Consider the following 15,961-nt stretch of genomic DNA (forward strand, 5'->3'; position numbering starts at 1 on the left):
TCCTGTCTATTTCTGCCTCTGCCTCCCCAATGATCCGAAGTTCATCCAGCTCCAGCTCCAGTTCCCTAACATGGTTTGTCAGGAGCTGCAGCTGGATGCACCTTTTGCAGGTGTAGTCATCAGGGACAGCTGTGCTCGCCCTGACTTCCCACATACTGCAAACGGAGCACTCAACTGCCCTAACTGCTGCCTCCATTACCTACTCTTAAGCTAATTAGATTAATTAAAGGAGCTTACCCGGCCTTACCTCACCTGGAGTGAAGCTCGTACTCAGCCTCTGCTCGCTTTTTTAATTCCCCCGCTGATCTCAGAGGCCGACTTTCACACGCTTGCGCAGTCGTGCCCCGTTCAACCTTGCCTCTGCCTGTTCTCGCCAAAGCCTGTTGAGCTAAAGCCGTCCCACTCCGACGATGGCTGCTACAACATGGCCGCAGTATATGGCGGTCTTTCTTTTAAACCTTCGGCACGCTATGTCAAGCGCCTGCGCAGTCTAGCCTCTTTACCCTGATCAGTTAAAAAAAGCTTCTCTCTGAGCTTCTTTTACCTCTTCCCTCTCTGCCTCTTGCTTCAATTTAAATGACAGTTGAAAACTTCCTCTCCTTTTTAAACCTTTGGTGCCCTACGTCACGCGCCTGCGCAGTCTAGTCTCTTTGCCCTGATCAGTTACAAAAAAATCACTGCTTCTCTCCGAGCTTCTTTTAGCTCTTCACTCTCCGCCTCTTGCTTCGATTTATTCGATTAAGATTCACTTCGAATTAAGTGAAACTGTTCAGTATTTTGTACTAAGATAAACTGCACGGTGGTTCAAGGCTAAGGAAATAGACTAGCAATCCAAGACTTATATGTTTGAAAGATTTAAAGAAGTAAAAAGTTCAGCCACTGAGAAATCCTACCTACTGTGGATGGAGTGAAGGTGCTCAAAAAAGCTAGCAAACTAGTATACCTGCTTTTATTTTAGGAGAAATGAAATGACCCCAGTCTCTATCAGGTATCACCAATATAGCAGAGGATGGGATTTCCCAGTGGCTCACAATTTTAATTCTACCTCCCCATTCCCATTCCGACATGTCAATTCATGGCCTCCGCTACTGCCATAAGGAGGCCACTCCAAGTTTGGAGGAACAACCCCGCATATTACATATTACATGAGATATTACATATTTCATTCTGGCACCCTTCTTATCTCTTCTCTTCTCCTCACCTACCTATCACCCCCATCTGGCATCCCCCTTCCTAATTTTTCTCTTGTAGTCTATTCACCTCTCCTATCAGATTCCTTCTTCTTTAACCATTTACCTTTTCCAGCCATCATCTTCCAGCTTCTTTCTTCCTCAGTACTCTTTCCCCTCACCTGGGTTCACCTATCATCTGTCAATGTACTCCTTCCCTCCCCGCACCTTCTTATTCTGACTTCTTCTCTTTTTCTTTCCAGTCCTGATGAAGGCTCTTGGCCCAAATTCCTCTCCATATATGCTGCTTGACCTACTGAGATCCTCCAGAATTTTGTGTGTTACTCTATCACTCTTTCTTGCACAAAGTTAGGTGAAACCCTATTCCTGCAGTGAAGCAACATTTCAGGACCACCTTGCCTGTGTTCCTCACAGTGTATATTCCTTTTTCTTTAAATACTGATTTAACTCTGAGCTAGCATTTATTCTTATCTAGGGCAAGAGAGTTGCAAAGCTCTTCTAGTTCAGGACAAGTATAACTGTCTGGATCTTATTGAATTGCAACTATGTTGTGATCAAGCCAATGTCTATTTTTACTCTATTCCTTCCCGTTGACCTATCATTTCTCATATGACATGATGTTTCAAATTAGCAACTAAATACATGTGTTTAAAAACTACCTCTTACAATCTGATATTCAATAGAATATTGAACTACATTAGAAAAGTGTACTTCTTTTCAAATTTTATGAATATGAAAATGATAAATTAATAAAATATAAATTGCATCTATAACATTGATATGCATCTACTGGGCCTCTGGCCAAGCTATTTCAGTGCATTAGCTGTTTCAGTGTTGGCAATGTATCAGCTGTTGCAGTGTTGGCAACCATCTCAATAATGTGGAAAATCTCCCAGATTCATCCCATCCAGAAAAAAACAAGACAATTCCAATTTAACTAATTGCCATTACCAAAGTGTTAACTTATATCATCATCAAAAGAATTGTAGGTGCCATCGACCCTGATATCAAACAGGACTTATCACCAATAACCTGCTCACTGAAGCTTACTAGAGTATATCCTGGAATAGACTTCATTTTGGCTTTTGTACAACAATGAACAGTTAATTCCAGAGGTGAGACTGACTGCCTCTGACATTAAAGCAATATTTTACATTCATGTGCATTAATGAAATTGATGATAACAAAAATCACGGGAATACTCTTCAATCGTTTCATGAAGAATGTTAACAAATGGCATTGCAAGTCAGTTATCTCAGACCAAAAGGACATTGCTGCAGTTATACAGGTTTGTGTCCAAGGTTCAACCATCTTCAGCTGCTTCATCAATGGCTCAGATCTTCCAGGTTGACATCTACTTGGCAATAGTAAGTTGACCTGGCAATAGGTACTGATTGGCATTCTTTAATGATCTGGCCAATTCACAACTGAGTTGAGCACAATGATCTCCATGGTGGATCTTCTACAACTTGGCAATTATTGGTACGTAGAAAATGCCATTGACAAGTCTTATGAGTGTTAATGATGTCAGCATTAAAGCCATCCTACAAAAGCCTATTTCTTCAGTCATCACAGATCTGCTCTAGCAATAAGCAAATGAAATTAATGTTTGAGTCGGAGAACTATGGCAGGGAAAAAGACCCTTAAGCCAACCACGTTCACATCAACTATCAACCAGCCACTTTACACTAATCCAACCTTAATCTTGCTAGCTTTTCTCTTTACATTCTAGTAATTAACAGCCTTCAAGATATTTTCACCCTTTCAATTGATCAGTATGAACGTACAGTATCTGGAGAATATGAAATTATACTTGCCCACTGCCTTTAGTTGTTAAAATCACTTTCAGCAATTGTCCATTACATTTAGCAGATTACAAAGATTTGTGACCTAGTAAATAGAAATGCTTATATTAAAAGCATTTGAACATCTCGGTATTGGAAGATCACTTGACCTAATTCTAATTTTCTTTGAGAGCTATCTTCCCTTCAGGTGAAAACTGTTGTAACATTCCACAAGCAACCATAATGTGCTAACAGGTCCTTCCCAGCTAACAAATACCTCATTTATGCACAGTTTATACATATGAATGATAATCTGAGAGACTAGCAGAATGGATTTGTTGGCTGCTATGGGGCAGCAAGCTTCTTTATGGACACATTTCTGACTTCCAAACTATTCAGGCTAAGAACATCCTTCAGGAAGTATAAAAGCCCAAAGACCCACGCTCAACAATTCAGAAGCAGCTTCTTCCACTTTGCCATCAGATTTCTGACATCCATGAACCCATTCTTGCCTCTTTATTCATTTTCTGTGTTATTTATTTATTTTTGTAAGTTTAAAAATTTTTTTTGTAAGTTACAGTAATTTTATGATTTTGCACCATATTGCTGCTGCAAGACAACAAATTTCATGTCATGTAAGTCAGTGATAATAAATTTGATTCTAATTCTGTTGTAACCTGAGGAGGAACTGTGTATGTTTGTGATGTACCATTGGTAGTGGAAACTATAGAAAAAAGGGAAGTGTAAAATGAATTTAAGGCAGTTCATGCATATTAAGTTATTCACATAATGTATAATATTTTCTCAGATGGGCTTAAATTGGTTCTCTCACCAACCATCATCTCATTGCCAGCACTCCATCCCTTGTATTCCAGACTAAGCCTGAGATTTTATGCCTTTTTGCAATTTCACTCAATCTCAAGCCTTCCAATATTCAGTGTACCAAAAGATTTCTTAGTGAAATCTTGGATCATCTGTATAGGAGGCCACTCTCCACCATAGTTGCAAGAAGATTCAGCTCCCAGTGAACTAGTGAGGAACTAGTGAAGGACCTTGGTGTCTGGTGACCAGGTGGGTAGAAGGTCAATGGTTCAGTAATTGCCAAAGAACACCTCTGACCTGTTCACCTCCCAATTTGAAAAGACAATCAGGAACTAGTATCCTGCATCAAATATATTCCCTCAATCTTTTGAAATAACAGCAAAACACATGTCAAGAATGCAATGATACCTTTGTTGGCCACCCAGAACGTACCGATGCAATGTTAAGGAATATAGAGAAATCCAGCACCAACCCAATAGAGGGCTTTATACTGAGTATGCAGCTATGGAAATGATAGGTAAATCTATTGCCACACTTTTAAATTGAACCATAATGCTGGATCACATGGCTGATACTGCAGCAGAGGCCAAAAATGTTGAGTGCTATAATGAAAGGTCAGAAATCTGAAAGCTCATCTTGTTGCATGTAAGCTCAGATCATTGTCATCTTGGCTGTGGCTATCAATGTTCAAAGGGGATTTCGCAGCAGGCTTGCAGCCTGACTCCAATACCTGAGGGATCCCAAGTCAGCATCACAGAGGAATGGTATTAGTTTCCTGAAGCATAGAATATGTAAACCTTCTTCACGATCCTGACACATGTGAATGTACCATTGCCACAGCACAACCTAATGTAGCAGCTCGAATTTCAATGTTGCTGGTTTCAGTATTCCTTGAATCATCCTGGTCCCTCTTAACACTGAACTTTGTTTTGAACCAATATATCCAGATACAGGTTACATATTTGGCCATGCAGGACACGTAGAATTAGACTGGAAAGGCAGTGGATCTTCATGTTCCACTAATTCCTTAGGAAAGTAGTAAGCCAAATAAAGAGAAAAACAATAAAGAATGAAAGAATGAACTAAGAGGCATGCATTTATGTAGATACTTGATGATAATAATTGATCTTCTTACCAAATGTTTTTTGAGCTTTGGCATAAGTTTACTTAAAATCTGATCATGGTGTCCTTGAAACCTTTGGAGCTTTGGAAATCCAGGAATGAAAAAACCTGTAGATAAAAAAAAAGATAGATTCTGAAACAAAGTAGATCTATATGAACAGGAAGGCACTCATTTGTCCTTCCACTTGTGGCTCACTTGACCAGCAATGATCTTGATCCCAAACATTACCCAACCCCTTCCAAAAAAGACAGTCTACTGTCCTCTGCTATTTACCCAAGAAACATTACTGGCAAGGTTAGTAGCCCCTTACCTGTTCTCTGAAAAGAACAAGGGGCTGACAATATCAACAGTAATTGCACATTATCTGTATGCATTGGCTCTATTTCAGAAAGACCTTGGCAACCTTGGCTTAGGCACACACAAGTAAATCAGCACTCAATTTCAATTTCCATATCATATGAATTCATGCCATGAACAAAGAGAACTAAATAGAGCTGGACTATGCACATCTATACTCATGTCCTTCTACAGATGTGCAATAGAGAGCATCCTAACATACTGCATCACTGCGTGGTACAGAAACAGCACTGAGGTGGACAGGAAGGCTCTACAACAGGTACTCAAAACTCCCCAAAACATCTTTATTTTATCTTTATTTTGTGCTTTATTTATCTAGCACAAGCCTACACCCTCACCTGCCAAATCAAGGACATGTATACAGAAAGGTACCGGAAAAGGGCCAGCAACAGCATGAAGGAACCTGCTCATGGACTGTTGGTCCTACTCCCAACAGGGAATAGGCTAGGTAGCATCCATGTGTCAGGACCACCAGACTCAAGAAGTTACTTTCCCTAAGCAATAAGGCTGATCAACACTTCCACCCAACTAACCCACCCCATCACCACTACTTTATTATTTCCTGATAGTCATCTTATGTACAGAAATTCCTGTGCCTAGTGTCACTTTATGGACATACAATCTATGTACTGCATATAAGCTATAATATGTATTTATATTTATTGGGATTTTTATTATCGTGTTCTTTATGTAATTGGGTTTTTATTTGTGCTGCATCAGATCCGGAGTAACAATCATTTTGTCCTGCTTTACACTTGTATTCTGGGGATGATATTAAGGAGTCTTGAAGATCAGCTCCAATTTTAAAGCTACATTAATTTATTAATTGGAAAATATCTGACAACAATTTTCGACCAGTAATTATTTTTCCTTGGTTTATTTGGACAGTCAAGTAATTAATTTGATGTAACTAATTTAATCTTTATTCATTGCTCATAGATTTGTTTTAAACTAAAATGGAATATGTGAGTATCACGAGAAACATCGAGATACACTGGAGAACAGATTTTGCTTCCTGAATACCTTTAGGTGTATCTTATAAATTTTGGGCTACTGATCATGAAAATCACCATGAAATTTCCCTATCATGCACCATTTTAAAAATAAACTTATGCTTATTATTTCAATTCATAATTCAAATCAATTAAAATGTTGCCTACAATGTAAGCTGGAAAGTTTCCTATCTTGTCAGGCTCGCTTGGGCATGCTTAGGCAGCACAGCTGCTGCATGGCAGGACAGGTTTTAATAATAATTACTGGGTTCAGGACTGTAAGGATGGAATTTGCTATCACCAGGCACAAAAATTTCTATGAAAGATTTTGATATTTGAGACAGATGCTTCCCAGAATAACTGATGCCAAGATTAAGAAAGCATTTTTGTTAGTCCACAAATCAAACAGGTCATCAATGACAGGCAGTTTGAAGAATTTCTAGTGGGACCAGAGAAAATCACCTGGAAGGCATTCAAGGAAGTTGCTGAAATTTTTCTCAGCGTCTACAGAGCAGCTGGTTGAAAGCATGTTGCAAGCATATAAAACCATGAAATGCAACATGTCACTAAAGATTCATTTTCTGCATTCCCATTTAGACTTCTTCCCTGTAAACCTTGGTGCTTTTAGTGATGAGCATGGTGAAAGGTTTCACCAGGACATTGTGGTCATGGAGAAAAGATACCAGGGCAACTGGAATACATCAATGCTGGTGAATTATTGTTGGGCACTTAAGCGAGAAGCCTCAGGCAAAATATTTTTAACTTAGTTGAACTATTGCAAAGCATCAGCACCATTATGCAATTAAACACACTATATTCAATAAAAGTTAATTTGTTGTTTCTGCAAATTCCTACATGATACAAGCATTCTGAAATTATATTTGTGTTCATCTCAAGCAGTCTATCACGAACAAAAAAAATTCTGAGGAAGCCACACTTTATAAAAAAATTTGTTGTCCAGTGTAATTAAATGAAATAAACAATAGGTAAACAGTGTTCTGGATAGTCAATCCCCTCTGTATAAACCAACAGAGAAATAATTCAAATGGAATGCACGGTATACTGTAAAGTAAATGTGATTAAATATTTTAAAACTTATTTTTTTAATGGAGTGGTCATCTCATATAAAACACAAGAAGGGGAAGAGTATTTTATTTATTTATCTTTATTTAGAGATATAACACAGTAACAGACCCTTCTGGGCCAATGAGCTCACACTTCCCAGTTACACCTTTGTGACCAATTAAATAACAAATTTATTTGTCTTTGGAAAGTTGGAGGAAACCCAAGTGGACCCAGGGAGAATGTACAAACTCCTTACTGATAGCACTAGAATTGAACCCAGGTCACTAGTGCCATAATTGCTTTATGCTAACTGCTGCCTTTGTTTACATGATTAATAAAGCGCTTTCCTTAATTTAGGGTACAGTGGTGCAAATAAAAAGGACAACTGACATTTTTGTTTGTGCAGAAATAATAATCTTCTTCTTAGTCCAGGCTGAGGATGGCTTACTTCATCTGCAATTCTGTGGGCTCTTTGGTGGCTGAAGAGGCTGGTGTGGGATCTACAGACTCTGTCACAGGTGGAGCAGGAGGTGCTTAATAAGCACAGTTGGTATTTGGACAGTGGTGTGCACTTTGGCTACTTTTATTGGTCTTCCAAATGCTTCAGACAACTTTTTCCCTATTTTGAATGTCATTGGGCATAGGATTTCTAAGACTTGGTGATGTTACACTTTATTAAGGAAACTTTGAGAACATACTTGAATTATTTTTTTGAAGCTTTGCTGTGCTAAGATGGAAACAGAGTGACTGTTTCAGAAGTTCAGTGGTAAGCCCACAAAGAGCATGAGAAGCTCAATACAGGGAATGGTGGCCTGAGGGTGAACACTGAAACTTGCCTGCAGTCTCATTTTAGAGAATTTTGCAGGGGCAGTGCTGGAGTAACACTCTAGTTCTTTGAGATGCCTGGTGTAGACTGCCCATGTCTCAGAAGCATACACAAGAGTAGGAATCACACCTGCTTTGGACTTTTGTGCCAGTTATATTAATTTATGGGATGTGGGCATTATTGCTGAGACAGCATTTCATTACCTATCCTAGGTTATGCATGAAAAGGCGATGGCGAGCTGCCTTTTTGAAGTTCTGAAGTTCCTGTGGAGTGGGTACACCGATAGGATTTTGATGCAGCAACTATGAAAGAACAACATTTTGCCAGAATGGTGTGTGCTTGGAGGGTAGCATACAGGTGGTCATACGCTTGTCCTTCTAGCTTGCAGAGGTTGTTGGTTGAATTGCTGCAACGCACCCTGTAGATGGTGGAAGTTGCTTTGACTGTGTGTTAGGGTGGAGTGAGTGAATGAATGGTTGTTGATAGGGTGCTTATCAAATAGGCTGCTATGTATAATGGTGTCAAGCTTCCTAAGTGCTGCAGAAGCTGCATGTATTCAAGCAAGTGGAGAGTATTCCATTACCCTCCTGATGTCAGCCATGTGGGTGGTAGACAAGCTTTGAGGGATTAGGTGATGAGTTACTTGCTGCAGGATTCCTAGCCTCTGACTTGCTTTTGTAGTCACGTATATATATGGTGACTCCAATTCAGTTTCTGGTCAATACCCTCCCCTCACCCCACCTGCAGGATACTGACAGTGGTGGGTTGGGGGGAATTTTAGTGATAGCAATGGCAACGTCCAGAAGTAATAGCTGGATTTTCTGTTGTTGGTTATTGTCCTGGCCTTGCATGTGTGTGGTGCATGTGTTACTTGCCATCTACCATCCCAGGCCTGGATATTATCAGGTGCCCTGTATTTGGTTGTAGACGGTTTCATTATCTGAAGAGTCAGAAATGGGGATGTGTATTGCACAGTCATTATTTTCTGGGATACACCAACATGCAGAAGGCACAGGTTAATTTCATAATTAATGCCTACTTTGCTGAGAGGTAGCTCTTGACACATGCAAAATAGCCTAGACTTGAGGGTATCATCATCCATGTTTATTGTTGGAGCAATGATGTGCAGTGGGAGAGATTTGGTAAAGGACCTCTGTTCAATTAAATATTTAGTGTGTGGGGCACTCTGTGGTTGATGACTTGGTGTTTAGCCTCTGACAATGTATGTGCACAAGTCTCAAAGGGGTAATGCAGCTTGATGATTGTAGTTGCCACAACATTAAGTGTCTGGCTGAGTTGGAGACAACACAGTTTGAACAGTTTCCCATTTGTCTTATAAATTAGCTTCAGTAGAAAGCTTGTTGAAAGTGAGATGCAGCATTGTGCGGAAAAAAATTATTGGGTAAGGCTTCAGTCTTCCTTGACATGAGTCTACGTTTCAGCATGTAAAAGTAAACATGCTTTCAAAATTAAAAGTAAATTTATTATCAAAGTACATATACGTCACCATATACAACCCTGAGATTTATCTTCTTGCAGGCATTCACAGTAAATACCAGAAACACAATAGAAACGATGAAAGACCACACCCAGCAGGATGGACAAACACCCACTGTGCAAAGATGCAAAGATCAACAAGCTGTGCAAATACAAAACAAAATTAAAAAAAGAAATAATAATAATAATAATAATAATAATAGTAATTAAACAATAAGTATTGAGAACATGAGATGAGGAATCCATGAAAGTGAGTTCATAGGTTGTGAGAGCAGTTCAGTGATGGGGTGAGTGAAGATGAGTTAAGTTATCCCCTCTGGTTCAAGAGCCTGACTTTTGAGAGGTAATAACTGTTAAGAGTCTTAAGGGTGTTTGGATAATAAGAGTCTCTTTTTGCATTATGTTATAATCATTGTGGTCTCTAGTTGCTGTTACCCTTACACTCTAACATAGATGTAAGATCACCCATAAAAATGTATCTTAATCACACCTGATACTAAATTTTCCAAAAGAAAATGCTGAAACAAGTTTACTCCATATACATTAGTATGATGATCTATATAAATGTTACGGTCAAAGAATATATTTTACACGACATGCAAGAACCATCTTTATTTTTCTGTCAAGTTGAAAAAAGCTGTCATTGACTGTAAATCACTGAGAATGTTCTTAATAAAGAGTGATATTATAAGAAGTTTTCCTACCCATTTTATTCAAATGCATTGTCAGCACTGAGGAGTAACAAATACTGGAAAATCTAAGAAACAGATTAACATTTGCTAGAATACGTACACGATGCTGGAAGAACTCAGCAGGTCAGGCAGCATCTGTGAGAAAAGAGTAGCCAATGTTTCGGGCCGAGACCCTTCATCAGGAATGGGGGGGAAGAGAGGGCCGAAGCCCAGTAATAGAGATAGGGGAGGGGGAAGGGCTAGAGGTGCCAGGTGGAGAACCAATCAGAGGAAGGATAAAAGGGGGAGGGGATAAGCATGAAAGAACTGTAGAGATAAAGGAGCAGAAAGTTGAAAGGGGAGAGGGGCAGAGAGGGACCTAGGATGGGGGGAGGGGGAGAGGGAGGGAATTACCAGAAATTCGAGAATTCAATGTTCATACCACCAAGCTGGAGGCTACCCAGACGGTAGATGAGGTGTTGCTCATCCAACCTGAGTTTGGCCTCATCATGGGAGTAGAGGAGGCCATGTATGGACATATCTAGATGGGAATGAGAGGCAGAGTTGAAGTGGGTGGCAACCGGAGTGTACGTATTCTTTGATCCACAGCATCTGCAGTTGTATTCTTGTGTTTTAACATTTGCTAAATCCCTGGTGTTACCAGTTGAGAGTATTTAATGCTTATCTCTACTTCATCAGCAAGGACAAATTTAATGCCATAACTTTACTCCAATTTGAGATCATATCATGCTGCTGTTTAATAGTAATTTCCTCTGCACATGTCCTTTATTATTGGCTAAGATAGTAACTCTTTATTACCTTGGGTTTATTAGCAGAAGGGCATATAATAATCTACATTTTAGAAGATCAATTTATTTTACCTTTTGGATACTTCTCACAGATAGGTCAATTGATAAAATACTCAGTTACAGCTCATTGTAGAACAGTTACTTTGAACAACAGTGTTACTGTGATTAATGGAATTATTTTCCACATTATCCCTTTGCTGCAACAGCAAACTCCAAGTAAAGAATGGAAACAGCTACTGTTGGCACCAATGTTGGAAAACTGGCATACTTCAAAGTAGTCCTCTTGGCTTAACTTATTTTGCTGAATTGACGTTACAGTTTAAATCTCTAAAATCACCTGATAAATATCTTTAAACAATTCATCGTCATGCTTTTCTTCCCCCTAAATTTCCAATACTCACATTAAATCAAAGAATGTTTCTTTTTGAGTGGTATTATAAATTAAGTGTTCTAGAGAAAAGCTGGCAACTGAAATGAAACATGCACATAATTGCTCATTTATTATGTGCTCTGTCATAGGACATGGGCAATCATGGCTTTTCATAACCATGATTGCTTTTGATAAATTCTTCTGGACAGTGTCTCTACAAGACAGATGAGCCCAGCTACTACCAACATTCTTCAGAGATTGTTTACCTGGTGTCAGTGATTGCATTACCAGTACGTGATATGCACCAGTTACTCATGTGACTATCCATCACCTGCTCCCATGGCTTCACATGATGCTGGTCAGGGAGCTAAGCAGGTGCTACGCCTTGCCCAAGGGTGACCTACAGGCTAGCAGAGGGAAGGAGCGTCTTACACCTCCTTTGATAGAGACTTATCTTGACCCCGCCACCCAGTCAACGCATGGTAATGCACATGATAGAATTGTAAAAATTGAGGATGAATAGAAAAAAGTAACAGTTCTCCTCATTATTGTTTTTTCTTATTATTTATTCTTTACTTGTTCCTTTAACAATAGTTATTTTATATTTTTGCAAATTTTAAGTGTTTTACTGCCATCAAATATCTGTATTTAATTTTGATTCTATTTCTATCATTTTACTCTCCAACATCTCTGAATTTGTATGTTGTGCAAGCTATGCTTTAGCTACCATCCCTGTTTGACGATGCAACTTGTGACTTTCTGACATGACTTAAATTTAGCAAACTCTTTATTTCAAATTGCTGTGCTTAAAATCATGGAACTCTTATGGCACAAATGTGGTCATTTGGCCACTTGATGCTATGCCAGTTCTAAACAGAATAATCTTGTTAGTCTTGTTCCCTCATTCTTTTCCGATAGTCATACACAATATTCTTCTCAGGAAACATGTTTCCACCACACCTATAGGCAGCTAGTTCCAACTCATAATTGCTCTCTGCATAAAAGCTTTTCCTCACATCGCCAGTACTTTTGTGTCAGATTTTGAATATATTTCTGCTGATCCTTGAACCACCCTTTAATAGGAACAGTTAACATGGGAAAGTCTGCAGTTGCTGGAAATGCAGAGAAACACACAAAATGCTGGAGGAACTCAGCAGGTCAGGCAGCATCTATATAGCCAGGCTGAGATCCTTCTTCAGGAACAGTTTCTCTGATTCATATAAATCAATCATGATTTAATTTTCTTTGCTTGAAATAAAACAACCATAGCATTTCCAATCTAACCTTACATTAAAACATCTCATGATGTACACTTAGGATTCTTACAATTTACAACAAATGAAAATGTGAATTTGCATAAATTAATACTTGATCAGGAAGTTAGGGCACTGATAAATATTTCACTTCCTCTCCGAATGCTGAGGCACTTACCATGCATTGCATGCTTCTGATCAGTCAGTAGTTGAGAAAGAGCCCAAAATGCATCTTCTTCATTCAAATACATGAGCAGAATGGCTGCAAGCTGGCTCATTCCTTGACAGTAGCTCACCTCCTTGAAAACCATGTTCGTTTTTAAATATAACAGAAAGAGGAAATGAATTTGTAATAAATTAGATCGTAAAGAATTTAATAACACTATCCTTTACAGAAAAATTGCCTTAAAATTTATCACAAATATTTAATATGTACTGTTTTACTAAGAAAAGGGATACTGATTATTGTTTTAGATTATGTTAGATAGATATGGCTTTAGCTGTTTTATGTTTCCATTTCATAAGAAACATGGAAGAGTGTCTCTTCAATAAAGTCTCAAACCCAATTATCAATAATCTTAATATTGGTAATTACGTTCTAAGCTGCCTTGGACTCTTAAGAACGCTCAGCTTTTCTCTATCTTCCTTCTTTTCAAAAACGATTATTTAAAATGTCTCTTTATTCAAGCTTTTGTCAGCTTCCCCTTTTTCTGTTGCTGAGCTTATTGTCAAATTTTTATTGACACAACTACTACAAAGTGACATGGGATGATTTGTAAATATAACTGCTGTTTCCCCTGCAGTAATAAAATAATATTAGGCACCTATCACCTTCTAGTTTGTAAACCGTTCCCTCACCCAACTTCTTAATCTGGCTTCTTCCCCTCTCCCTTCCAGTCCTGATGAAGAGTCCTAGCCTCTATCACGGAATGAGCTTTGTAACATTGGGTTATTTGTGTAACATTACTATAAAGAATCTGTAAACTAAATATTCTTACCGTATTGTATACAGAATAGGCGATGAGTACATGAAATAAAGCTTGCTGTCTGTTTAAAGGAAATTAACTATAATTAGAGGTGATGCAATTTAGATGATACAGTTGAACAACGCTCTCTGTTATTTAGTATTTGTCTCTATTACATTAAACAACTGTTGTACGATTGCAAGTAAGACCCAAATCAAAGCTAGATCTCACTTTTAGTTTGGCAGAATGGTCACTATTATACAGACGACTGGAACGTGAAAAATATTAACAATGGTACAGTATATGTGTTCTTCCAAAGCAATGGATCAGGGACGTTGTTTGAGCATATCAAATGAGACATTTGAATATGAATATTGCAATTAACTTGTGCACAGAAATCCTGGAACTTTTTTCTAACATATACCAAACATCAACCAGTCCAACTCAACATTCGTATTCTTACCCTAGCACAGCAGAGGAGATAGGAGTATTATGGATGAACAGCACATATTATTCTACATACCTATAGACTGCATATTTTATTATTATTTATAGGAAGTTACATTTGTTTTTGATATTTTATGTGCTATTAAAATGCTTGTTGAACAGTGTGTGATAAAGGTTGTATTCAATAAAGAATGGATTTTAGCCATTCAGGGACTGGGATTGAAAAGTTAGCTAAAGCAAGGCTTAATTTAGATACCTATAAGATTTCAAAAGAAAGGAAGTAGCAATCTGAACAAAATTTTTTAAATGCAGAGTATGTGCTATGATACTAGAGAATTTGAAACCCTTGACCTTGATGACCCTGAAAAAGTGGTAGGCTGAATATTCCACTGCTCTGATCTTTTGTTAACGGTTCTTAACATTGTACTCACTGCTGAAAATGGGCACTCTTTAAATATAAATTTGATTGAAATTGCCAATAATTTCAGATGAGAATTCACGAGCAGCAGAAAAATTAAAACACCGCAAACATATGATGCTTGCACAGCAGTTTCTTTGGTCTGACTTGAAAATTTAAGTTGAGAAACACTGAGAAACTTGAGAACCCTGATGAACTCTCAGGTCTGGAACTTAGCCAGCACTTGGTTGTTAGTAGCAGAGCCATGATGCACTGCAAGTTTTGCTATGTGAAAAGACACAGACCAATGCAAAAAGAACAGCCATGAAAATCAAATAGAGTCAAAGTCAAGCTTATTGTCATATGCACAAGTACAAGTATGTACAGGTGCAATTAAAAACCTGCTTGCAGCATCTTCACAGGCACATATCAATATATAAGCAACATTCACAAGAAAAACAATAATAAATAATAATACAATTTTTAACAGAAAATAATTAGAGCAAAAAAATCTATTTTAGTGCAACGTGGTCAAAGTGGTCATAATATGGTCAAACTGTAGTGACTGCTGCTTTGCTAGTTGGTTCAAAAACCAGATAGTTGAAGGGAAATAGCTGTACGTGAACCTTGTGATTTGCAACTTCAGGCTTCTGTACCTCCTGCCCTATTGTAAATATCACAAGATGGCATGGCCCAGATTGTGGGGCTCTTCAATGATAAATCTGCCTTCTTGATGCAGTGCCTCCTGTAGATATGACCAATGGTGAGAAGGGATGTGCCCATTATGTATGTGGGCCTAAGGGTAGATGCACAAAATGCAGTGGATTCATATTTTCTAAAACCAATTTACTCAAACAATATGTGGTTCATTCGTGGACATAAAGAAAGATTTGCAAGTACATACCTGGTTTTAGGCAGTAATAATGATACCTTATTTTAAAGTAACTGATCGAGCCATAATGATTTACTAAAGGAAAGATACTATAAGCATAGGCCACAAGACTATAAGGCAAGAGTAGAATTAGACCATTTGGCCCTTGAGTCTGCTCCGTCATTCAGTCTTGACTGGTTTAGTCTTCCCTCTCAACCCCACTCTTCCCTAGTGTCTCCAAAACCATTGATGTTCTTACTGATCAAAAACCTGTCAACCTCTGCTTTAAACACACCCAATAATTTGGCCTCCACAGCTGTCTGTGGCAATTGATTCCACTAGTTCCTCCTTATCTATTTATTATTTATTTATGTTCTCATTTATCCTCATCTCTGCTCTAAAGGGATGTCATTTTATTCTAAGGCTGTGCACTCTGATCCCAGACTTCCACAATTGGAAGCATCCTCTCCAACTCCTCTCCATTTAGGCATATCAATATTTGGTAGGTTTCAATGAGATTCC

General features: G+C 38.4%; 1 protein-coding gene across 2 annotated transcripts in view; it reads right to left on the bottom strand.

The window, feature by feature from the left end:
- LOC140729619 (uncharacterized) overlaps positions 1-15,961 on the bottom strand; it is a 207,573-nt gene that overhangs the window by 66,958 nt on the left and 124,654 nt on the right. For both annotated transcript variants that reach the window (XR_012099371.1, XM_073049583.1), the window contains 3 exons: positions 13,758-13,806; positions 12,938-13,058; positions 4,932-5,026 (listed from right to left, as the gene is read on the bottom strand). Coding sequence is in view for 1 of the 2 variants with exons in the window: in XM_073049583.1 (XP_072905684.1) it covers positions 4,932-5,026; positions 12,938-13,058; positions 13,758-13,806 (265 nt within the window). In the remaining variant the exon portion in view is untranslated. The remainder of the gene's footprint in view (positions 1-4,931; positions 5,027-12,937; positions 13,059-13,757; positions 13,807-15,961) is intronic.

The sequence above is a fragment of the Hemitrygon akajei genome, chromosome 6, assembly GCF_048418815.1.
Source record: "Hemitrygon akajei chromosome 6, sHemAka1.3, whole genome shotgun sequence".
Taxonomy (NCBI): Eukaryota; Metazoa; Chordata; class Chondrichthyes; order Myliobatiformes; family Dasyatidae; genus Hemitrygon; species Hemitrygon akajei.